Genomic DNA, 25,035 nt, shown 5'->3' on the forward strand with positions numbered 1-25,035 from the left:
AATTCTTCCCTCTGTTGTTTTCCCTCTCTCTCCCCAATCCTTCCCTCTGTTGGTTTCCCTCTTTCCCCAATCCTTCCCTCTGTTGGTTTCCCTCTTTCTCTCTCTCCCCAATCCTTCCCTCTGTTGAATTCCCTCTCCCTGCCAAGTTTGGCGCGAACGGCGCGAAGACGCGACGCACGCGGCACCAGTCCCTATTTCCGGCCGCTGCTGCTTCTCCTGTTGTTGAGCAGCAGCGGCCGCTACACAAAGAAAAAGAAGATTAAAAAAAAATTGAAACCTGGCTGAAACGCGGCACCCCGGCACTGTAGACAGCCATTAGGCATTGGCTGTTGCCCCGCAACCGCTCCTCCTCTTGCCTCTACGTCACTGCCCCTGGAGGAAGACCCCGGAGGAGCGCAGTGACGTAGAGGCAAGAAGAGGAGCGGCTGCGGGGCAACAGCCAATGCCTAATGGCTGTCTACAGTGCCGGGGTGCCGCGTTTCAGCCAGGTTTCAATTTTTAAAAAAATCTTTTTCTTTGTGTAGCGGCCGCTGCTGCTCAACAGGAGAAGCAGCAGCGGCCGGAAATGGGGGCTGGCACTGCGTGCGGGACATGGACTCACGGGGCGGGGGGAGCAAAAAAAAAAGGTGCCGGTACGCCGTACCGTTGCGTACCGGCACAAAAAAAGCACTGATCCTTGGTGACTTTAATATTCCTGCTAATGATCCTTCCAACTCTTATATTTCCAAGTTACTCGCTTTAACGTCGTCATTTAATCTCCAACTATGCTCCACCTCCCCCACTCATCAAAACGGTCACTGTCTTGATCTCATCTTCTCCTCCAACTGTTCACCCTCTAGTTTCCTTGCCTCCGATCTTCCCCTCTCTGATCACCATCTTATAACTTTCACACTTAAATCTCCTCCCTCCCAGTCCCGTCCTATCCTATCTAATTTATCTAGGAATCTTCACGACATTGACCCTTCATCTCTATCCTCCCATGTTTCAAACCTCCTCTCTACTGTGGCACCATCCACGTCTGTCAACGAGGCTGTTTCTTCTTACAACAATACTCTATCCTCTGCCTTAGACACTCTTGCACCTTTGATGACCCACCCTGTAAGGCGTACAAAACCCCAACCTTGGCTGACTTCTAATATCCGCTACCTACGTTCCTGTACCCGCTCCGCCGAACGCCTCTGGCGGAAATCTCGGGCCCTTGCTGATTTCTTACACTTTAAGTTCATGCTGACCTCCTTCCAATCTGCTCTTTTACGTGCCAAACAGGATTATTATATCCAACTGACCAACTCTCTTGGCTCTAATCCTCGACTTCTCTTCACCACATTGAACTCTCTCCTCAAGGTGCCCCCTCCCCCAACTCCCCCTTCATTATCTCCTCAGACCCTTGCTGAATTCTTTCACAACAAGGTTCAAAAGATAAACCTTGCTTTCTCTACCTCACCAGCTCTCCCTCCACTAGTCCGTTCCCCTCTCTCTCCTTCCCCTCATTCCCTTTCCTCCTTTCCTGAAGTTACTATTGAGGAAACCACACTTCTCCTTTCTTCCTCAAAATGTACCACCTGTTCCTCTGATCCCATTCCCACCCACCTTCTTAATGCCATCTCTCCTACTCTTATTCCTTTTATCTGTCACATTCTCAACCTCTCACTTTCCACTGCGACTGTCCCTGCTGCCTTTAAACATGCTGTGGTCACACCTCTCCTTAAGAAGCCTTCACTTGACCCTACTTGTCCCTCTAATTACCGACCCATCTCCCTCCTTCCTTTTCTCTCCAAATTACTTGAGCGTGCTGTTCACCGCCGCTGCCTTGATTTTCTCTCCTCACATGCTATTCTTGACCCATTACAATCTGGTTTTCGCCCTCTCCACTCAACCGAAACTGCGCTTACTAAAGTCTCCAATGACCTATTACTGGCTAAATCCAGAGGTCAATATTCCATCCTCATTCTTCTTGATCTTTCCGCTGCTTTTGACACTGTCGATCACAGCATACTTCTTGATACCCTGTCCTCACTTGGATTCCAGGGCTCTGTCCTTTCCTGGTTCTCTTCCTACCTCTCCCTCCGCACCTTTAGTGTTCACTCTGGTGGATCCTCTTCTACTTCTATCCCTCTGCCTGTCGGCGTACCTCAGGGTTCTGTTCTTGGTCCCCTCCTCTTTTCTATCTACACTTCTTCCCTTGGTTCATTAATCTCATCCCATGGCTTTTCCTACCACCTCTATGCTGATGACTCCCAAATCTACCTTTCTACCCCTGATATCTCACCTTGCATCCAAACCAAAGTTTCAGCGTGCTTGTCTGACATTGCTGCCTGGATGTCTCAACGCCACCTGAAATTAAATATGACCAAAACCGAGCTTCTCATTTTCCCCCCCAAATCCTTCTCCTCGCTCCCCCCGTTTTCTATTTCTGTTGATGGCTCTCTCATTCTCCCTGTCTCCTCAGCTCGAAACCTTGGGGTCATCTTTGACTCTTCTCTCTCCTTCTCTGCTCATATCCAGCAGACCGCCAAGACCTGTCGTTTCTTTCTTTACAACATCCGTAAAATCCGCCCCTTTCTTTCCGAGCACTCTACCAAAACCCTCATCCACACCCTTGTCACCTCTCGTTTAGACTACTGCAATCTGCTTCTTGCTGGCCTCCCACTTAGTCACCTCTCCCCTCTCCAGTCGGTTCAAAACTCTGCTGCCCGTCTCATCTTCCGCCAGGGTCGCTTTACTCATACTACCCCTCTCCTCAAGACCCTTCACTGGCTCCCTATCCGTTTTCGCATCCTGTTCAAACTTCTTCTACTAACCTATAAATGTATTCACTCTGCTGCTCCCCAGTATCTCTCCACACTCGTCCTTCCCTACACCCCTTCCCGTGCACTCCGCTCCATGGATAAATCCTTCTTATCTGTTCCCTTCTCCACTACTGCCAACTCCAGACTTCGCGCCTTCTGTCTCGCTGCACCCTACGCCTGGAATAAACTTCCTGAGCCCCTACGTCTTGCCCCATCCTTGGCCACCTTTAAATCTAGACTGAAAACCCACCTCTTTAACATTGCTTTTGACTCGTAACCACTTGTAACCACTCGCCTCCACCTACCCTCCTCTCTTCCTTCCCGTTCACATTAATTGATTTGATTTGCTTACTTTATTTATTTTTTGTCTATTAGATTGTAAGCTCTTTGAGCAGGGACTGTCTTTCTTCTATGTCTGTACAGCGCTGCGTATGCCTTGTAGCGCTATAGAAATGCTAAATAGTAGTAGTAGTAGTAATAGTCAAGACGAGAGGTAACGAGCGAGTGGACGAGGGTCGGGTGGTCTGTTCAGAGAGGAATGGGCGAATTTTGCTAATATTAAAGAGGAAGAAGCGACAGGTCTTAGCTGTCTGCTGGATATGGGCAGAGAAGGAGAGGGAGGAGTCGAAAATGACTCCGAGATTGCGGGCTGAAGAGACGGGGAAGATGAGGGCATTGTCAACAGAGACGGAAAGTGGGGGAAGAGGAGAAGAGGGTTTGGGTGGAAAGACAAGGAGCTCAGTCTTTGCCATGTTCAGTTTCAGATGCCGGTTGGACATCCAGGCAGCGATGTCTGAGAGGCAGGCCGAAACTTTGGCCTGGGTTTCGACTGTGATGTCGGGAGTGGAGAGGTAAAGCTGGGTGTCATCAGCATAGAGATGGTACTGGAAACCATGTGATGAGATCAGCGAGCCCAGGGAAGAGGTGTATATCGAGAAAAGAAGCGGTCCTAGGACAGATCCTTGAGGAACCCCAACAGAGAGCGGGACAGGGGTGGAAGAAGAGCCATTAGAAAATACTCTGAAGGTGCATTGGGAAAGATACGAAGAGAACCAGGAGAGGACGGAGCCCTGGAACCCGAATGAGGACAGATAGGTCGAGAAGGATGAGGATGGAGTAGTGACCTTTGGATTTGGCAAGGAACAGGTCATTGTAGACTTTAGAGAGTGCTGTTTCTGTCGAGTGTAGTGGGCGAAAGCCGGATTGAAGCGGATCGAGGATGGCCTGAGAGGAGAGGAAATCAAGGCAGCGGCTGTGGACAGCGCGTTCAAGTAATTTGGAGAGGAAGGGTAGGAGAGAGATGGGGCGGTAGTTGGAGGGACAGGTGGGGTCAAGTGATGGTTTTTTGAGAAGTGGTGTGACACCAGCGTGCTTGAAGGTGTCAGGGACAGTAGCAGTGGAGAGAGAGAGGTTGAAGATGTGACAGATTGAGGGGTTAACTGTAGGAGAGATGTTGGTAAGCAGATTGGTGGGAATGGGATCAGAGGAACAGGTGGTGCACTTAGAGGAAGAAAGAAGGCGAGCAGTTTCCTCTTCGGTGATCTCAGGGAAGGAGGAGAAGGAGGCCAGGTTAGGTTGGTTGAGGGAGTGGGTTAAGAAGTCACAGGGAGGAGAAGGCCTGGAAGTGAATTCAAGGTTTATTTTCTGCACTTTATCGCGGAAGTACTCAGCAAGTGTTTGAGGAGAGAGTGAGGGGGGGTGGGAGCGGAGGGCACTTTAAGTAAAGAGTTGAGGGTGGCGAAGAGGGGACGAGGGTTGGAGCCAAGAGAATTGGTTAATTGAGAATAATATTCCTGTTTGGCAAGGAATAGGGAGGACTGGAAGGAGGATAGCATGAATTTGTAATGGGTGAAGTCTGACAGGGTGCGAGATTTCCTCCAGAGTCGTTCAGCAGATCGGGTGCAGGAGCGAAGGTAACGGATGCAAGGGGTTAGCCAGGGCTGAGGATTAATGCGCTTAGTGGGGCGAGAGACAGATGGTGCTAGGGTATCCAGAGCAGTGGAGAGAATTTCATTGTAGGTAGAGACAGCTGTGTCGACAGATTCAGAAGACGAGATGGAAGGGAAGAGATTGGAGATGTGAGAGGATAGGGTAGGGGGGTCGACAGCTTGGAGATTCCTGAAGGCAGTGGTTATAGTTGGGCGAGGTTGAGGGGGAGGGTGATGAAGTGTGAGGGTGATTAGGTGATGATCTGAGATAGGAAGGACTGAGGTGCAGAAATTGGAGGGTGAGCAGGAGGAGAAGAGAACGAGGTCGAGACAATGGCCATTACGGTGAGTAGGGGTGGTAGAGCATAGTTGGAGGTTAAAGGAGGATGTCAGAGTGAGGAATTTAGAAGCATAGGAGTTGGAAGGGTTGTCAACATGAATGTTAAAATCACCAAGAATGAGGGATGGAGATGAGGGATCAAGAAAGACGGTGAGCCAAGCGTCGAAGTCAGTAAGGAATGAAGAGAGGGGCTTCTCAGGGGGGCAGTAGATGACTGCAACTCTGAGTGGTGTCATAGACGGATGGCATGAGTTTCAAAGGATGAGAAGCAGTGAGACTGTGGCAGGAGGAGGGGTTGGAAACTACAAGAGGGTGAGAGAAGAAACCCAACGCCTCCACCACGTGCATCTGGGCAGGGAGTGTGGGAGAAAAGATATCCTCCATGGCATAGTGCTGCGATTGAGGCAGTGTCATTAGGGGTTATCCAAGTTTCAGTTAAAGCGAGCAGTTGAAGGGAACGGGAGATGAATAAATCGTGGATGAAGGAGAGTTTGTTGCATACTGAGTGGGCATTCCATAGGGCACACGAGAAAGGGAGGGAAGTGGGGGAGAGAAGGGGAATAGAGATGAGATTGGAGGCATTCTGGGATTGGTTACGTGGATATGGAGAGGAGAGGTGAGGGGGACCTGGATTGGGATTGACGTCACCTGCGGAAAGTAGGAGAAGGAGTAAGAGAGTGCGGAGGAGGGTAGGGGAGGAGGGTCGACGAAGATGACGAAGACGGGATGTGTTAAGGAGGAATGGGGATGGGTTAATGGTGGGGAGGAAGTGTAGAAGGTTGAGAGCTAGGAATTATGAGGGGGCAGGAGAGCTGGGGAGGTGGGGGGATGGGGGGAGGTAGGGTAGGGGAGTAATGAGCAGGATGGGAGGGGACAAGGGTGGGCAATGAGTTCCTGAGGTAGACAGTGGAAGGGGAGGGGGGAAGAGGTTAGGAAGGGACAGGGTGATGAATAGAATGTGTATAGGGGTCATATATAGGGCTAAGGTGGATGCGGGTAGATGTGAAGTGGCTAAGGTGATGGGAGTAGAGGAGGAGGCAGGAATGCTAGGATTGGGACAGCAGGCAACAGCTAAGGCATAGGGAGTGATAGTGTCTAGAGGAATTCAAACAGCAGTTAAGATAGAGTAAAGGAATTCAATCAACAGTTAAAGTAGGTATTCGATATGCATCAGAAGTTGAGGTAACAACTGGAGCAGGTAGCTGGAACAGGCAGGGAGAGGCTGAACGAGCTGGATCAGGCGGGCTGGAACAAGCTGGAGCAGATGACTGGGACAGGCAGGGATAAGCTGGATCCGACGGCCTGGGACAAGCTGGAGCAGGTAGCTGGAGCAAGCTGGATTCGACAGACTGGGGCAAGCTGGAGCAGGTAGCTGGAACAAGCGGGGAGAGGCTGGATCAGGTGGACAGGAACAAGCTGGATCAGGTGGGCTGGCACCGCTGAAGCAGAAGGACTGTAGCAAACAGGGAGAAGCTGGATCAGGCGGGCTGGAAGAAGCTGGAGCAGATGTCTCGCACAAACAGGGAGGAGCTGGGTCAGGCGGACTGGAACAAGCCGGTGCATATGGACTGGGATGAGCTGGATCAGGCGGGCTGGAACAAGTTGGCGCAGATGGCTGGCACAAGTTGGAGCAGATGGCTGGAACAAACAGGGAGAAGCTGGTTCTGACGGACTGCGGCAGGAACAAGCAGGGAGAAGCTGGATCCGACGGACTGCGGCAAGCTGGAGCAGGTAGTAGGCGGGCTGGAACAAGCTGGAGTAGATGGCTGGAATAAACAGGGAGAAGCTGGATCCGACGGACTGCGGCTGGAACAAGCAGGGAGAAGCTGGATCCGACGGACTGCGGCAAGCTGGAGCAGGTAGCAGGCAGGCTGGAACAGGCCGATGGATCAGAGTAGACAGGGAAAGCTGGATCGGCGGACTGGGACAAGCTGGGACAAACAGGGAGAAGCTGGATCCGACGGACTGCTGGAGCAGGTAGCAGGCGGGCTGGAACAGGCCGATGGATCAGAGCAGGCAGGGAAAGCTGGATTGGCGGACTGGGACAGGCTGGAACCGCTGGACTGGAGCAAGCAAGCAGAGAGAAGAGAAGATGGCTCGGGTGGACCAGGAAGAGCTGGATCGGCGGACAGGGACAGGCTGGACCGCTGGACCAGGGAGAGCTCGGGACCGCTCGGGTGGACCAGGGAGAGCTGGAGCAGGTGGGCCACTCTCAAAGTAACAGTGCTGGAGCTGCTGGGCTGGTCTCAGAGCGACCAAGCTGGGCTGGACTCAGAACGACCAAGCTGGGCTGCACGTAGAGTAGCAGTGCAACTAGGGCGCCTGTGAAAGACGCTAAGCCACACCAACTGCCCAATCTGAAGGACTCGCGGTGCAGGCAGGCCGCGCCACGCGGCGGGAAGGGCAGCGTGGGCGTCGGGCTGCTGGGCCCGGGACCTCGCGCCACGAGATCGGGCCTGCCGGAGCTCTCAGCCGACACTGTCCTGGGCAGTTCCTGCCGGGGAGCGCGACGGCCGAGGGCGAGCTCTCTTTACTTTCTCGGCGCTTTGCTGTGTGGGAGTGCCTCTCGCTTAGGCACCAGGAGCTTGCTGCATTGCTATACAGGAAATATGAAGAAATATGAAGGAAATTGGAACTCTCTACTGAAAGAGATGGTATCATCTAGCTGGGCTTCTCTTTCTCTTTTTGGACCATCTCTCTTCAGGACTACCTTACACCCCTGACCTCACCCCACTTAGGTCTCCTTCTTTGTCTATGGCCTTAACTTGCATGGCTGGCTTTTATCTTTCCTATGTGAATATTGTAGTTCCTTTCTGATTCTTTTGATTTTTTGACTTTGCTAAGTTGGCAAAGGTGATATACTAAGTGCTAAATAAAGTAAACTAAAAACAGATAGCCAACATTCGTAACATATATTTTAATAGCTGTAAGTTGCCTTGAACCTTCTGAAGATAGAGGTGGAGTACAAATGCCTGTTTAAATTAAATGTTTTTTGTTAGATATATTTCACACAAAGCATGAGGGGCCGTTTTACTAAGCCGCTTAAGGCTCTACGCGCGCCCAACGCATGCCAAAATAGACTTACCACCTGGCTACCACGTGGCTCATGCGGTAATTTCATTTTTGGTGTGGGCCCAATATGTGCGGCCGAAAAATCATAGTAACATAGTAAATGATGGCAGAAAAAGACCTGCATGGTCCATCCAGTCTGCCCAACAAGACAAACTCATATGTGCTACTTTTTGTGTATACCCTACTTTGATTTGTACCTGTCCTCTTCAGGGCACAGACCGTATAAGTCTGCCCAGCACTATCCTCGCCTCTCACCACCAGCTGGCTCTGCCACCCAATCTCGGCTAAGCTCCTTAGGATCCATTCCTTCTGAACAGGATTCCTTTATGTTTATCCCACGCGTGTTTGAATTCTGTTACCGTTTTCATTTCCACCACCTCCTGCGGGAGGGCATTCTAAGCATCCACTACTCTCTCCGTGAAAAAATACTTCCTGACATTTTTCTTGAGTCTGCCCCCCCTTCAATCTCATTTCATGTCCTCTCGTTCTACCTCCTTCGCACCTCCGGAAAAGGTTCGTTTGCGGATTAATACTTTTCAAATATTTGAACGTCTGTATCATATCACCCCTGTTTCTCCTTTCTTCCAGAGTATACATGTTCAGGTCATCAAGTCTCTCCTCATACGTCTTGTAACGCAAATCCCTTACCATTCTCGTAGCTTTTCTTTGCACCGCTTCAATTCTTTTTACATCCTTCGCAAGGTACGGCCTCCAAAACTGAACACAATACTCTAGGTGGGGCCTCACCAACGACTTATACAGGGGCATCAACACCTCCTTTCTTCTGCTGGTCACACCTCTCTCTATACAGCCTAACAACCTTCTAGCTACGGCCACCGCCTTGTCACACTGTTTCGTTGCCTTCAGATCCTCAGATACTATCACCCCAAGATCCCTCTCCCCGTCCGTACCTATCAGATTCTCCCCGCCTAACACATACATCTCCTGAGGGTTTCTATTCCCTAAGTGCATCACTGTGCATTTCATCGCATTGAATTTTAATTGCCAAACCTTAGACCATTCTTCTAGCTTCCTCAGATCCTTTTTCATGTTTTCCACTACCTCCCGGGTGTCCACTCTGTTGCAGATCTTAGTATCATCCACAAATAGGCAAACTTTACCTTCTAACCCTTCGGCAATGTCACTCACAAATATATTGAACAGAATCGGTCCCAGCACCGATCCTTGAGGCACACCACTACTCACCTTTCCCTCCTCCGAGCGAATTCCATTCACCACCACCCTCTGGCTTCTGTCCGTCAACCAGTTCCTAATCCAGTTCACCACTTTGGGTCCTATCTGCCTAGGTCAATGGCTGGTGGTAAGGTCGCAGGCCCAATATGGAAGTGTGGCAATTTTGATTTTGCTGCACGTCTATTTTCGGCAAAAATTTTAAAAGGCATTTTTTACAGGTGCGCTGAAAAATGATTCAACGTGTGCCCAAAACCTGCGCCTACACTACCGCAAGCCATTTTCAGTGCACCTTAGTTAAAGGACCCCTGAGTGCCTTATTTATACTTTTGAGATATTTTAATGTATCTATTAATCTTCACTTTACATATGTTTAGGTCCTTAAGGGGGTCTTTTACTAAAGGTTAGCTTGAGTTATCTGCAGCAGGTCCCATTTTATTCCTATGTGCCCTACTACAGATAACTGAAGCTAATCTTTAGTAAAAGAACCCCCAAGATTTTATTCTTAGAGCTTATGGTAAAGAACCTACACCATTCTCTGAACTCCGTCTACTCATCCATATCTTTTTGAAGGTGAAGTATCTAGAACTGAACACTAGAACTGAGTGGAGGAGTAGCCTAGTGGTTAGTGCAGCAGACTTTGATCCTGGGGAACTGGGTTCAATTCCCACTGCAGCTCCTTGTTGCCTTGGGCAAGTTGCTTAACCCTCCATTACCCCAGGTACCAAAATTAGATTGTGAGCCTTCTAAAGACAGAGAAAGTACCTGCATATAGTGTACATCTAGTAGCATTATAGAAATGATTAGTAGTAATATGCCAAAAAAGGGTCTCACCAGCAATGTGTATAGATTTAACTGTGCTTTCACCTTCTTGGTGTATTTATGGTTTTACAGATTCCTTTATAACACCTATAGCTGTGAAGCCTAATTGTCAGTATTCTAAAGTTAGTACAAGAAAAATGCGTTAAAAAATTATGACTTATATTTTCAGTTAAGCTTACACTATATGCAAATAATACAAGTTTAAAGTTTTGTGAACAGTGGTTAAGTGCACAAGTTGCTTTTGTAATTAAAGTAATCACTTACCAGTAGGAAGAGAATCTGGATCTTCTTCCATCATTTTACAGTTCATCTTCTAGAAAGAGAATTCATTTCTTAAATTTATTCATCTTCAAAATTTCAACATATATTTATTTATTTTATTTTTTATTTTTGTTACATTTGTACCCCGTGCTTTCCCACTCATGGCAGGCTCAATGCGGCTTACATATTGTATACAGGTATGTATAAGACTTGTTGTCCATTATTACTTCCCTATGCAAAGGAGAGCACCAATAATCTTCTCTATAGTTTAAACCTTTTGACTCAGAATTCTCTCACGCTATCCTACCTGTGATTGATAGTGATAGGAGGAGACATCATTTGGAGGGAAACTGTGTTAGTATAAATACCAAGCCCAGTGGTACTAGCCTTGTCTTTGTCTCTTGTTTCCCAGTCACCACTTCTGCAGGGGCTTGGCTCTTGCCTCTCAATTAACTGACATCTACTGAATGAGGAGAGGATCTCTGGATATCAAAGCCACTGCAACTGGACAGACAAAGGAGTGGGGTGCACCTATTAGAGTTTATAAAACTGTTGAATCTATACAAATAGGATTCTGAAACAGGGAAACAGCCTTCCACCTCCAATCCTGCTGAAAGAGAGAGAGAGTCAGAGAGACATGATGAAGCCAGAGAGAGACAGAGACATAATGAAGCCTGAATAACCAAGAGGGGACTACAGGAGAGAGAGAAAGACAGAGACACAATGAAGCCTGAATAACCAAGATGGGACTACAGGAGAGAGAGAGAGAGAGATAATGAAGCCTGAATAACCAAGAGGGGACTACAGGAGAGAGAGAGAGAGACAGACAGACAGACAGACAGACATAATGAAGCCTGAATAACCAAGAGGGGACTACAGGAGAGAGAGAGAAACAGAGACACAGAGACACGATGAAGCCTGAATAACCAAGAGGGGACTACAGGAGAGAGAGACACAGAGACACAATGAAGCCTGAATAACCAAGAGGGGACTACAGGAGAGAGACAGAGACACAGAGATACAATGAAGCCTGAATAACTAAGAGGGGACTATAGGAGAAAGAGAGAGAGAGACACAATGAAGCCTGAATAACCAAGAGGGGACTATAGGAGAAAGAGAGAGAGAGACATAATGAAGCCTGAATAACCAAGAGGGGACTACAGGAGAAAGAGAGAGAGAGACATAATGAAGCCTGGATAACCAAGAGGGGACTACAGAGAGAGACAGAGACACAGAGATACAATGAAGCCTGAATAACTAAGAGGGGACTAGAGGAGAGCTCAGGAGAAATAAATGGGACAGAGAACTCTTGTAGCAATGTGCCCATCAGGGAAGGGACTCATCTACAAGGACTTTGTATCTGAATGCTCCAGAGCTGTACTATCTGAAAGAAACTTGTAAGAGCAGCTGTCCTTTTGGAGGCAGGCTCCAGAGAAAGTATAGCTGTAAAAGACTTTAACCAAGAACTTCTACCAAGGCAGAGTGTTAATAAAGAAACATATTAAAGACTGTAAGCGCTCAACTACTTTATTATGCTACTGATTGTGTATAGTTAATGCCGAGAAGTTGTCCCATGTTTCCTCCCCCATCCAAGTTTAAGTAAACCCTTTGGGTTTCTGCCAGATACTTGTGACCTGGCTTGGCCATTTGGAAAAGAGGATACTGGGCTAGATGGACCATTGGTCTGACCCAGTATGGCTACTGCTATATTCTTATTGGGTTTTAAAAAGTTTTGGACAAGTTCCTGGCGGAAAAGTCCATAGTCTGTTATTGAGACAGACATAGGAAGCAACTGCTTGCCCTGGGATTTGTAGTATGGAGTGTTGCCATGATTTGGGTTTCTGCCAGGTACTTGTGACCTGGCTTGGCCACTGTTTGGAAAACAGGATACTGGGCTAGATGGATCATTGGTCTGACCTAGTATGGCTACTCTTATGTTCTTATGGACTGGACTCACTTATTTGGATTAAAGGAGAGTGCATAGTGAGTGGATTACTGTGCCAACTATCCTCCCAGTATTTGCTGGTCCCAGCTCTGACCTCCCTACAAACTCTTAAATTTATATAAAGTAACCCACTCTGATGTTCATTATGCAAAGGTTACATTTAATACTTTCTCAACTAGCTTTCAGAGGCCAAAACAATCTTATTTAAGTCAGGACAGTATGAGCAAAAGATGACAAAATATCAGCATATATAAATGAAACGTAAAAGAATTCCGATGAAAGTCTCAAGGGGAAAGGTAGTGATGGGAAGCAGGAAAGAGAACAGAGAGATGGATGAATGATCAGAAGACAAAAGTAGAATTTTATGGTTTATAATGCAATAGGAAACCTAGATCTCTATTAAGACCTTTTTAAATTAGTTACAAATTATCTCTTCATTTTATCTTCAAATAACTTAATTCCAGGATTGTTTAAAATTTTTCCTTTTAGTATTCTGACATTAAGGTCATTGATACAGTATTCTGGTCCTGAAAAGTGCTCTCCCACAGTGTTACTTAGGTTTGTTTTGTGGCATCTGATCTTATGTTTGTGTGAATTGATTCTTGTTTTCAACATCTAAGGTATTGCCTTAATTTCCATTTTTTGTTTTTATTTATTAACCTTTAAAATGGGCTAACCACTTTATCCACAATAGTTTGAGGAAGAATAGTTTCCCCCTCATTAGACTTTGGTTCTGGAAGTGGTTTCTTTTTACTTTCTTGTCCAAATAATTGAAAAAAAATCCCAGGGGCTTCTCAACCAGAGATACCCAACCCAGCTATCAATAAAGATAAAAATTAAGAATATCTTTATTTAATACAAGGTGAGAAATAGACATGCTATAACCAGGCCCTAGAAGTTAAACCTCTCTCTCCCTCCCCCCTTCAGAGAATTCACCACTGGGATAAAACCTTGAAAGGAAAAAGTGAGAAAGTCTTATCCTAGTATCGAGTGTGGCTCTGCAAAATGACAGGCTTGAGGCAGGATTTACACCAAGGATTTTCACCATTTTCCATGTGACAGATCAGAGGTCTGTTACTAAAGATTAGTACATGTTATTTGCAGCAGGGCCCATAGGGATAAAATGGGTTCTGTTGCAGATAATATGAGCTAATCTTTAGTAAAAGACCCCCGAAATCCCCATTTGAATATTGTAGCTTGGAGTTACCATTTGTGTATGTGCAAAAGTGGCTTCAGTGGTTACACAGTCTTTGATAGCTGTAAGTGGTAATGTGTGTTAATGCTAATATTCTTGCCTTTTGTGAAAGGAATTAGTGGTGTTATAAGTGAGAATAAAACCCTGAGTGAAGAAGGGGTTTTCATTTTTTTCCTCCATTACTGTGTACAGCCAAAATTTGAGAGGAGCACCTACACTCTGGGAAGCGTGGTCAGGGCCGGTCTTAGGCAGGGGTGACAGGGGTGGTCGCACAGGGCCCCATGCCCATAGGGGCCCCGCATCTCTGGCCCCGCATCCTCCTGTCTCCTGTCTATGGATGTACCTTAATGTGCATCCATATTTCAGTAGACATCATCAGGCAGCAGCAGTGATTTTCATATCCCGTCAGCTGCCAAGCCTAGAGCCTCCTTGCTGCTGGCGAGATATGAAAATCTCTGGCGCTGTCTGACACTTTCTACTGAAACATACTGGATGCACATCAAGGTATGGGGTGAGGTGGGGTTCCGAGAGCTGTAAACCTCCTTTTAAACTTTGATAAATTATGGCTTATGGTGGCAGGTAGGTGGCCAGGCGGCCGGGCAGCCAGGCGGGGTGGGGTGGAGGGCCCACTGAACTGGTCTGCATAGGACCCTGCAATTGCTAAGACCAGCCCTGAGCCTGGCCTTTAAGCCAGAGGTACTGAGTTTTGGAAAAGTGACCACAGTGTTTGGGGATCTGTCTCCCAACAGCTCCCTGGCAGAAGAATCAGGGAGCCTGAAGTGTAAAGAGTGACTATATAGTGAGTCTACCAAGGAGGAAAGAAGTGATTCACAGATTTTATGAAAGAGAAAAAGGAGAAGGCTAGAAGCATAAGCCTGGCCACTAGCCTAAAGATGGCAAGAACTTAAGGAGAACATCCACCTTATAATCGAAAGAGAAAAACGCCTAGATTTCGACCCAAATCGGGAGATAGACGTTTATCTCACAAAAACGAATAAATCGGTATAATCGAAAGCCGATTTTGGACGTTTTCAACTGCACTCCGTCGCGGATGCGGACAAAGTTGATGGGGGCATGTCAGAGATGTGGCAAAGGTGGAACTGAGGCGTGGTTATTGGCCGAGGAGAGATGTACGCGTTAGGGCGATAATCGAAAAAATAAAGGCGTTTTTAGCGAAATTTTAGGACACTTTTGTTGGACCCTTTTTTCACACGAACAGGTCCCAAAAAAGTGCTCTAAATGACCAGATGACCATCAGAGGGAATCGGGGATGACCTCCCCTGACTCCCCCAGTGGTCACTAACCCCCTCCCACCACAAAAAAATGATGTTTCACAACTTTTTATTTTCACCATCAAATGTCATACCCACCTCCCTGGCAGCAGTATGCAGGTCCCTGGAGCAGTTGTTAGGGGGTGCAGTGGCCTTCAGGCAGGTGGACCCAGGCCCATCCCCCCCTACCTGTTACAATTGTGCTGCTTAATGCTTATTAGTCATCCAACCCCCCCAAACCCACTGTACCCACATGTAGGTGCCCCCCTTCACCCCTTAGGGCTATAGTAATGGTGTAGACTTGTGGGCAGTGGGTTTTGAGGGGGATTTGGGGGGCTCAACACACAAGGGAAGGGTGCTATGCACCTGGGAGCTCTTTTACCTTTTTTTTTGTTTTTGTAAAAGTGCCCCCTAGGGTGCCCGGTTGGTGTCCTGGCATGTGAGGGGGACCAGTGCACTACGAATCCTGGCCCCTCCCACAAACAAATGCCTTGGATTTATTCATTTTTGAGCTGGGCGCTTTCATTTTCCATTATCGCTGAAAAACAAAAACGCCCAGCTCACAAATTGTCGAATAAAACATGGACGTCTATTTTTTGCGAAAATACAGTTCGGTCCGCCCCTTCACAGACCCGTTCTTGGAGATAAACGCCCATGGAGATAGACGTTTTCGTTCAATTATGCCCCTCCATGTGCCTTCCCATCCTGTAGCATGGGGAGTTGAAGTTATAGAGAAATATGCAAGAAAATCTGGAAGCCAAAAGGATCCATTTTACTTTTCTTGTGTTTTCAGCTCAGATGATGTATATTTTTGCATTGTACCTGTTTTGAATACATTCACCAGTAAAACCATTTTGGGCCTGATATTAAAAAAAAAAAAAAAAAGGCTGAGCTTCTAAATGTATGCTCCTAAAGTTAGCCTCCTAAATTTGAGCCCCATTTTCAGCCAAATTTTTGAGCATAAATTTTCACCTTATAATTCATCTTAATTTAGGATCTTACTGGTCGATATTCAAAATGATTTAACCTGCAAGAAACAGCCGCTGAGTGGTTAAATTGCTTGTCTGGGGCTATCTGCTAATTTTCAGTGGCACTTAACCGGTAATTGCTTCTGAAAATTAGTGGTTAGCGCCTAAGTGAAAACTGGATATTTGGGGGAGGGGGGGGGCATTCCAGGGTGGAGTCAGCACTGGGCTGGTTAAGTGCCTATATTCAGTACTTAACTGATAAGGTAATTGCATAAATGGGACCGCATAAAACACAGTCTTATCTTTATGCTGCAACCCATGGCCGGTTAATTTTTGAATATCAGCTTAACTGGCTATGCGTTAGCTGGTTCTACATAAACCGAATATTCAATGCCGAACCCTGGACATGGCCCGACACTGAATAACTGGGAATAGCATTGGTGTGGTCAGCAAAACACTCACCACCGCTGGCTGAATATTTACATCTTAAAAGTTATGCTTCATAAATTTAGACATAAGTACATAAGTAGTGCCATACTGGGAAAGACCAAAGGTCCATCTAGCCCAGCATCCTGTCACCGACAGTGGCCAATCCAGGTCAAGGGCACCTGGCACGCTCCCCAAACGTAAAAACATTCCAGACAAGTTATACCTAAAAATGCGGAATTTTTCCAAGTCCATTTAATAGCGGTCTATGGATTTGTCCTTTAGGAATCTATCTAACCCCTTTTTAAACTCCGTCGAGCTAACCGCCCGTACCACGTTCTCCGGCAACGAATTCCAGAGTCTAATTACACGTTGGGTGAAGAAAAATTTTCTCCGATTCGTTTTAAATTTACCACACTGTAGCTTCAACTCATGCCCTCTAGTCCTAGTATTTTTGGATAGCATGAACAGTCGCTTCACATCCACCCGATCCATTCCACTCATTATTTTATACACTTCTATCATATCTCCCCTCAGCCGTCTCTTCTCCAAGCTGAAAAGCCCTAGCCTTCTCAGCCTCTCTTCATAGGAAAGTCGTCCCATCCCCACTATCATTTTCGTCGCCCTTCGCTGTACCTTTTCCAATTCTACTATATCTTTTTTGAGATACGGAGGCCAGTACTGAACACAATACTCCAGGTGCGGTCGCACCATGGAGCGATACAACGGCATTATAACATCCGCACACCTGGACTCCATACCCTTCCTAATAACACCCAACATTCTATTCGCTTTCCTAGCCGCAGCAGCACACTGAGCAGAAGGTTTCAGCGTATCATCGACGACGACACCTAGATCCCTTTCTTGATCCGTAACTCCTAACGCGGAACCTTGCAAGACGTAGCTATAATTCGGGTTCCTCTTACCCACATGCATCACTTTGCACTTGTCAACATTGAACTTCATCTGCCACTTGCACGCCCATTCTCCCAGTCTCGCAAGGTCCTCCTGTAATCGTTCACATTCCTCCTGCGACTTGACGACCCTGAATAATTTTGTGTCATCGGCGAATTTAATTACCTCACTAGTTATTCCCATCTCTAGGTCATTTATAAATACATTAAAAAGCAACGGACCCAGCACAGACCCCTGCGGGACCCCACTAACTACCCTCCTCCACTGAGAATACTGGCCACGCAATCCTACTCTCTGCTTCCTATCTTTCAACCAGTTCTTAATCCATAATAATACCCTACCTCCGATTCCATGACTCTGCAATTTCTTCAGGAGTCTTTCGTGCGGCACTTTGTCAAACGCCTTCTGAAAATCCAGATATACAATATCAACCGGCTCCCCATTGTCCACATGTTTGCTTACCCCCTCAAAAAAATGACATTCATTTGCCTAGATTTATGAGCCTAATTCATGAATCTAGTGCTAAAAATTAGTGCTAAGCTCTTAACCCCTAGGGTTACCATATGTCTGGTTTTACCCGGACATGTCCTCTTCTTGAGGACAAAACCGGGCAAATTTTGCCAGCCTGCCCGTTTGTCCAGATTTGTGGATAAACGGGCAGGCTGGCGGGCGGGCCTAGTGATATCATATCCTCCCCTTCCCTTACTGTACTGCCCTGGTGGTCTAGTGACCTCTTCGGGGCAGGAAAGAGCCCCCTCTTTCCTGCCCAGAGCACCTGCAGACTGTTTCTTGCTGACTCCGGTCCTGGTGCCAATTCAAAATGGCCACCGAGAGTTGAAGCGGCCTCGCAAAACTTCTGCAGAAGTCTTGCAGGTCACTTTTGGCGGCCATTTTGCATCGTCGCCGATACGGGAAGGAGCAAGACAGTCTGCAGCCATTTGTCCGCAAATCCAGAGAAATTAGCCTCCCATGCACAAGTAGTGCATTAGGTGGAGGAGAGAAGATGTACAGTTTGTACAATAGAAATCACATGCATTGTTTGTGATATAAAATTGCCCACCGATAATACAAGCACAAATCTCTGGGAGTTTTTTTTTCCAGAGATAATTATCAAAGTAAAACTATTGGTGCAAACCCCATAAGTTATCCACAGAATCTGCTACAAAATACAAAAGTTGATCATTGCCCTCTCTAAATATTGTATTTGTATAAAATATTTCATGGTACCTGTGAAAGTAGTGAAGTTGGCTCAGTGACTTTATGTTCTTCCACTGGTGTACTGCTGGCCATATATTTGCATCTAAAATTAAATGATAGTGAAAAACATATAAATCAATATTCTGCAGTGTGGTATAATTCAAAATGTCTAACTTAAATGGTTTCACATTATCAGAGGCATCTCTAGACAGAAATATTTGGGGTACCAACAAGGGGGCAAGCTAGGAATGGGGGTGGCAAGCCAAGGTGACATTTATGCACATCAAAGCCCTCTTTCCCCATAACTCTTAAGTTAGCAATATAAGACACTAGGGCCTTTTGTGCATAAAGAAATCATCCACCATCCAGCTAGCTTCAGTTACTCAATAAAACTGCTACTATAATTCATACGATCAACAAATTCTTCAATGTGGAGTGCAGTCTGGATTCTCTACAGCAATTGTTTTTAAATCTGTTCTGAGGAAACCACCAGTCAGTTGGGTTTTTCTGATGTCCCTAATAAATATATACATGCTTCAATGACAGAAAATATTTATAGTATCTAATATTATATTATTCACCCTAGTGCATCAACATAAATGCCTACATCTAATATCTAGTTGCTGGCTAATATCAAACTCAATAAATTTCTATAGCTAGGCCAAAATAAAATTGTGTTTAAAAGGTGATGTGTGCTCAGAAACCTCATGCCAATAGTGACCAGTACCATATCACTATTCCAATCACTTACACTTTAAATATAGTAACAGTTTCTTATCAACCACTTTATGCCTATGTGAAGGCCTTAGTGGCTTATGAAATACACTCAAATAAATAACAAAGGGGTCCTTTTAATAAGGTGTGCTGAAAAATGGCCTGCGGTAGTGTAGACGTGTGTTTCTGGTCAGTTCGGACACCTTTACAAGGCTTGGTCATGAACAAAATGGGACCTAGTAAAGTTGGCCAAATGCTCGTCAGGGCCGCCCTTCTTTTTTCCATTATCGGTCGAGGATGGCCATCTGTAAACCATGCCCCCGTTCCGCCTTCAGTACACTGCCGACACGCCCCCTTGAACTTTGGCCGTCCCTGCGACGGAAAGCAGTTGAGGCCGGCCAAAATCGGCTTTCAATTATGCTGATTTGGCCGGCCCTGAGAGAAGGCCGCCCATCTCCCGATTTGTGTTGGAAGATGGGCGCTCTTCTCTTTCGAAAATGAGCTGGATAGGTGCGTAACAGTTAATTTGATGGCACCTTTGATGTGCATGTGGCACCTACCTTTAGACACTGCATGGAACTGGTACATAAGTACATAAGTATTGTCATACTGGGATAGACCAAAGGTCCATCAAGCCCAGCATCCTGTTTCCAACAGTAGCCAATCCAGGTCACAAGTACCTGGCAAGATCACAAAACAGTATAATACATTTTATTCTGCTTATTCTAGACGTAAGCAGTGGATTTTCCCCAAGTCCATTTTTATAATGGTCTATGGACTTTTCCTTTAGGAAGCCATCCAAACCTTTTTAAATCCTGCTAAGCTAACCGCTTTTAATACATTCTCTGGCAATGGTAGCATGGAATGTTGCTACTATTTGTGTTTCTGCCAGGTACTTGTGGCCTGGATTGGCCACTGTTGGAAACAGAATACTAGGCTAGATGGACCATTGGTTTGACTCAATAAGGCTATTCTTATGTTCTTTTGTACTTGCAGAAAAAGCAGGTGCGTGCAAATGTATGATATTTGTGACAAATTTCAAAGTGAAAGTACCTATGTACTATCACTCTGAAAACGGGTACAAAGTCTGAAGATTAAAAGTGGCCACAGACTTTGTTCCCATGTGAAGAGTTTTGAAAATTGCACCTTAATAAACACTTTAAGATATGAGCCAGATGGTTACAGTGCTCCTGGCCCTTAAAGACTGTAATATAAGCTTTAAACACATTGAGAACAAGAAGGAAAGAGGAAATTTATTGCAGGTTGTGATTGTGTAAGTGTTACCACTTTCTAGATAATATAAATGTAGCTGTTTGTTCAGAGGCCAAATCCTGAAAGTCCAACTGTTCTGATTATGATCAAGCAGATGGTGTAGTACTGTAGTGGATTCCTATTGAAAGCACTGAAATAAAAGGGTGGCTGAAGTAATGGATTTTAGCATAGCTTAAACCCAGAAATTATTGCAGAGACTCCAAAAGACTTCAAGAATTATTTCAAGTTTAAATATATAACCTTTTGTAGCCAAAGGGTGACTATCCAGCTTATTTTCGAATGAGAAGGCCGGCGATCTTCCGACACAAATCGGGAGATAGCCGGCCATCTCCTGAAGCCGGCGAAAAGGGTATAATCGAAAGCCAATTTTCGCCGGCTTCAACTGCTTTCCGTCGCAGAGCCAACCAAAGTTAAAGGGGGCGTTTTGGCAGGCTATGGAAGGCGGGATGGGGGCGTGGTTACGAGATGTCCGGCTTCGGCCGATAATGGAAAAAAGAAGGCCGGCTCTGATGAGCACTTCGCCGGCTTCACTTGGTCCATTTATTTTTAGGACCAAACGTCAAAAAAGTGCTCCAACTGAGCAGATGACCACCTCCCCATACTCCCCCAGTGGTCACCAACCCCCCTCCCATCCAAAAAAGAAAATTAAAAATCATTTTTTTGCCAGCCTCAAATGTCATACCCAGCTTCATGAAAGCAGTTTGCAGGTCCCTGGAGCAGTTTTTAGTGGGTGCAGTGCACTTCAGGCAGGCAGACCCAGGCCCATCCCCCCCCCCCCCCCGTTACACTTGTGGTGGTAAATGTGAGCCCTCCAAAACCCGCCCGAAACTCACTGTGCACATCTAGGTGCCCCCCCCCCCCCCGTTACCCTTTAAGGGCTATGGTAGTGGTGTACAGTTGTGGGGAGTGGGTTTTGGGGGGCTCAGCACCCAAGATAAGGGAGCTATGCACTTGGAAGCAATTTGTGAAGTCCACTGCAGTGCCCCCTAGGGTGCCCGGTTGGTGTCCTGGCATGTGAGGGAGACCAGTGCACTACAAATGGTGGCTCCTCCCATGACCAAATGGCTTGGATTTGGCCGGGTTTGAGATGGCTGTCCTTAGTTTCCATTATCAGCGAAAACCAATGGCGGCCATCTCTGTGGGCGGCCCAAATGTTGAGATTTGGCCGTCCCCAACCATATTATCGAAACGAAAGATGGCCGCCCATCTTGATTTGATAATACGGTTGAGGATGCCACTTTAGGGGCCGTCCTTAGAGATGGGCGCCCTTATAGATGGGCGCCCCCGTTCGATTATGTCCCTCCATGTGAACTAGGCGCTGTTCTGTAAGGTAGCACTTATGTTCCATAGCACCTAACTGCGGGGGGGGGGGGGGGGGTGACTACACAGGGGTACAGCAAGGGCAGGTCATGGCTATATCTCTTTGCTAGGTGCATAGTTTATACAATACTATAAACTATGCATGCCACTGGCATACCTAGGAGTGCCAACTTATGCCTGCCATTGACCTAGTGTAAGAAAGCATGCCTACACATGGGCACACCAATACCAACCTTATGCTAATATTCTATAATAGAATCTTGATGCCAAGATGCTGTTATAGTATTGGCGCTAAACACATGGCATTGGGGAGCCTAAACTGAGGTGCCAATTTAGAGAATTGCCCTTTATGTGCGTGATTTTCCTCCATGAACTTAAGTAAGTCCCCAGAAATATCTCCTTTCAAAACAGCCTATTAGTCATATTGGGAGGGCAGGGCAGTTTCCCAACAGCATACTAATATGACTAAAATGCTTTATATCTGCATAAATCACTTTGAAATGTTTTCTCAATTTTTTCATATAAATAATAATAAATATTACTTTGATTTGAATTTCATGTGCTCAATCCATGGATCATCTCCTGGTTCAAAATTGTTTGCAGCTGTGCCACAGGAGAAGCACCTCACAGTATCAGATACACCTAGAAAATAAAAGGCATTAGCTGTAGCTATATTCACTCTGTACTCTGTCCCTTCCAGAATGATCACTTAAAACAGTGTTTCCCAGGTCTAGTCAGGTTTTCAGGATATCCACAATGACTACGTATGAGCTTGATTTGCATTCACTGACTCCATTATATGCAACTCTCTTTCATGCATATTCATTGTGGATATCCTGAAAACCTGACTGGCAAGGCATACTCCAGGACCAGACTTGGGAAACACTGACCTAAAGTTAAAAAAAGCACCAATTAGAGCCTTCAAAACCATTGGGTCATTGATGTACAGCATTGATCTATGCTCCTTATTAAAGGATCTACTCCAGCTTTGAAGGCTCCTGGTGCTTTTTTTTTTTTTTTTGCTTTGGATTGTTTGTTTTGTGTTTTTATCCCTCTCTGTTTTGCTAAACACTGACCTAAAACTTCAGTAGTTCTCAAAAGTACCAGCAGTCCTGTTTCTTGCCTCTTTTTCATTCCCTTTGTTGGTGCTCTTGGGTTCCCATTAATTTTGTCCTAGTATAGATTTCATGGAGGGTAATTCTATAAAGCTTTTTCTGTGTAAAAGCCTGTTGTGCACACAGAAGAGGGCTTTTATAAAAAGGCACGATCACATGCATGGATAAAAAGTACATGTATGGAGCGTGTGCTCCAACTTTTATGTGATCTGCTTGTAGGTGGTCCTGGGTGAATAGTTTGGATAGAACAGAGGTGAAGTCATGATAAATGTCTATATTATTTGAAATACACATGTACACACAAGGAACAAATTCTATAAATGGCGCTGAAAAATCTGTGCCAAAAAAATAACGCGTTAAGTGCTATTTTATAAATGGCACTGAAAGTTAGGCGCTGTTTATAGAATTTGCAAGAATTTACACCAAGTTTAAATTATGTGTGGATCCACCTACAGTGTGCATAAATTCAAGGAATGCCTATGATCTGCCCATGACCCTCCCATGCCCGCACACCCTGTTTGGAGCCACATAAGATTTACACGTGGATCCACATGACTAAAAATGTGTGCATAAATTTCAATTAAGACCACTTAGTGCCGATAATTATTAGCACCCAATTGTCAGTGCTAATCGGCTCGTTATTAAATTAAATTGTATGCACAAATTGGATGTGTGCCTAAATTTGCATGTGCAATTTTAAGTGCCATTTAAAAAGGTTTGGGGATAAAGTACACATTTAATTATACCTTTTTTGGAGCTAGTGTAAACTTGCATATTGGCATTTTTGCCCTATTGGGGCATAAAGGTATGTATACACCTATGTTGCCCTTTATAAATCTGGCTTACAATAAGTGTCTCTTTGCACTTCTCATGTAGGTATCCTTTTGTAAAATCAAGTCCCTATGTTATGCTTTTTTTTTTTTTAATTTCCCTAAGTCCATTCTGCAGCTGCTCACCTTGTATACCAAGCTCAGCCAAATCACTGTGATATTTTCCTGGTGTTCTGAAATATTCAACATTGCCTCACCCTGACTTACTTAATTCATAATAATAAGAATGACTAAGTTGGAGAATATTTGAAAACACTAGTATCTTTCCAGGAAATGTTAACATTAAAAAAGAACGAGATTTTAATTATTTTAAATGCCCACCTATTTTAATATTGTCATTCCAAGCACTTAAAAATGTAATCATTCTATTTCGAGTATGGTGGACATTTTAGAAACACTATTCATGTTTTGGACCTGCATAAACTCGCATTTAGATGTGTATATTACACACATAATTTTACACTCAAATTTAGCTGAGTTCTCCTATCAGCTTTTTTATTTAGGTGACTGAGTCAATGTTTCAGTACCTTTACTTTAATTGATTTACTCTGTTACAGAGACCCTGGCAGGGACTCTTGAGACTTGAACACTAGACTAGAACAAGACAAGAATGAGAATTGCTCAAGATATCCTAGTTCTTGTCTTGTTCTAGTCTAGTGTACTGTCTAAGCCTCAGGAGAACAACATTGAAACAACAGGAAACAAGTTCAAAGACAGAGCAGAAATGCTCAAACCTACTGGGCCAAGCAGGAAACAAGAACTATAATTACATGAAATACAAGATACAGCTAGGAATGGGCTGGCCACAGCAGGCTCTCAAGCAGCAACTCCTTCTGGAAAGTAACTGGCTCTTAATCCAAGAATCTCAGGTTCAAGACTGGCTTGTGTCTGATAACTGTTAACTCTTGAAAAAAAGCTGTAATAATGACCCTCAAAAGAAACCTCATATTTATTTGAGTTCTTCTATCAGCCTTTTTTTTATTTAGGTGACTGACTCAGTCTTTGAGTACCTTTTCTTTGGCTGGTTTAGGGCCCCTTTTACAATCTGCGGCAAAAGGGGGCCTGCATTGGCATTGATATGTGTTTTTGACATGCGCTGAGGCCCCTTTTTACCAAAGTGGGTAAAAGGCAGGTTTGGGGGGTTTTTTCAAGAAATGGCTGTGTGGCAAATGAAGCACTTATTGTGTAGCCATTTGGGGGGGGGGGGGCCTTACCACCACCGATTGAGGTGGCAGCAAGGGCTCCCATGGTAACCTAGCAATAACCGGACAGCGCTTGGTACTGCCTGATTACCGCTGGGTACACACCGGCACTATAAAAATTGAAATATTTTTGCAGTGCCGGAAATAGCATGCTGGGGAAGGGAACCACTGCCGGGCTGCTGCAGTAGCCCAGCGGTACTTCCCTTTTAGCAAGTGGTAAGCCTGTGTTGGACTTACTGCTGCATTGTAAAAGGGTTCCAAA

General features: G+C 45.6%; 1 protein-coding gene across 1 annotated transcript in view; it reads right to left on the minus strand.

The window, feature by feature from the left end:
- The window catches only part of LOC115463100 (baculoviral IAP repeat-containing protein 1-like), a 141,990-nt gene that overhangs the window by 54,168 nt on the left and 62,787 nt on the right, over positions 1 to 25,035 (minus strand). The window contains 3 exon segments of the mRNA XM_030193312.1: positions 10,407 to 10,455; positions 18,351 to 18,423; positions 22,169 to 22,268. Coding sequence (XP_030049172.1) covers positions 10,407 to 10,455; positions 18,351 to 18,423; positions 22,169 to 22,268 — 222 coding nt within the window.

The sequence above is a fragment of the Microcaecilia unicolor genome, chromosome 2 (genome assembly GCF_901765095.1).
Source record: "Microcaecilia unicolor chromosome 2, aMicUni1.1, whole genome shotgun sequence".
Taxonomy (NCBI): Eukaryota; Metazoa; Chordata; class Amphibia; order Gymnophiona; family Siphonopidae; genus Microcaecilia; species Microcaecilia unicolor.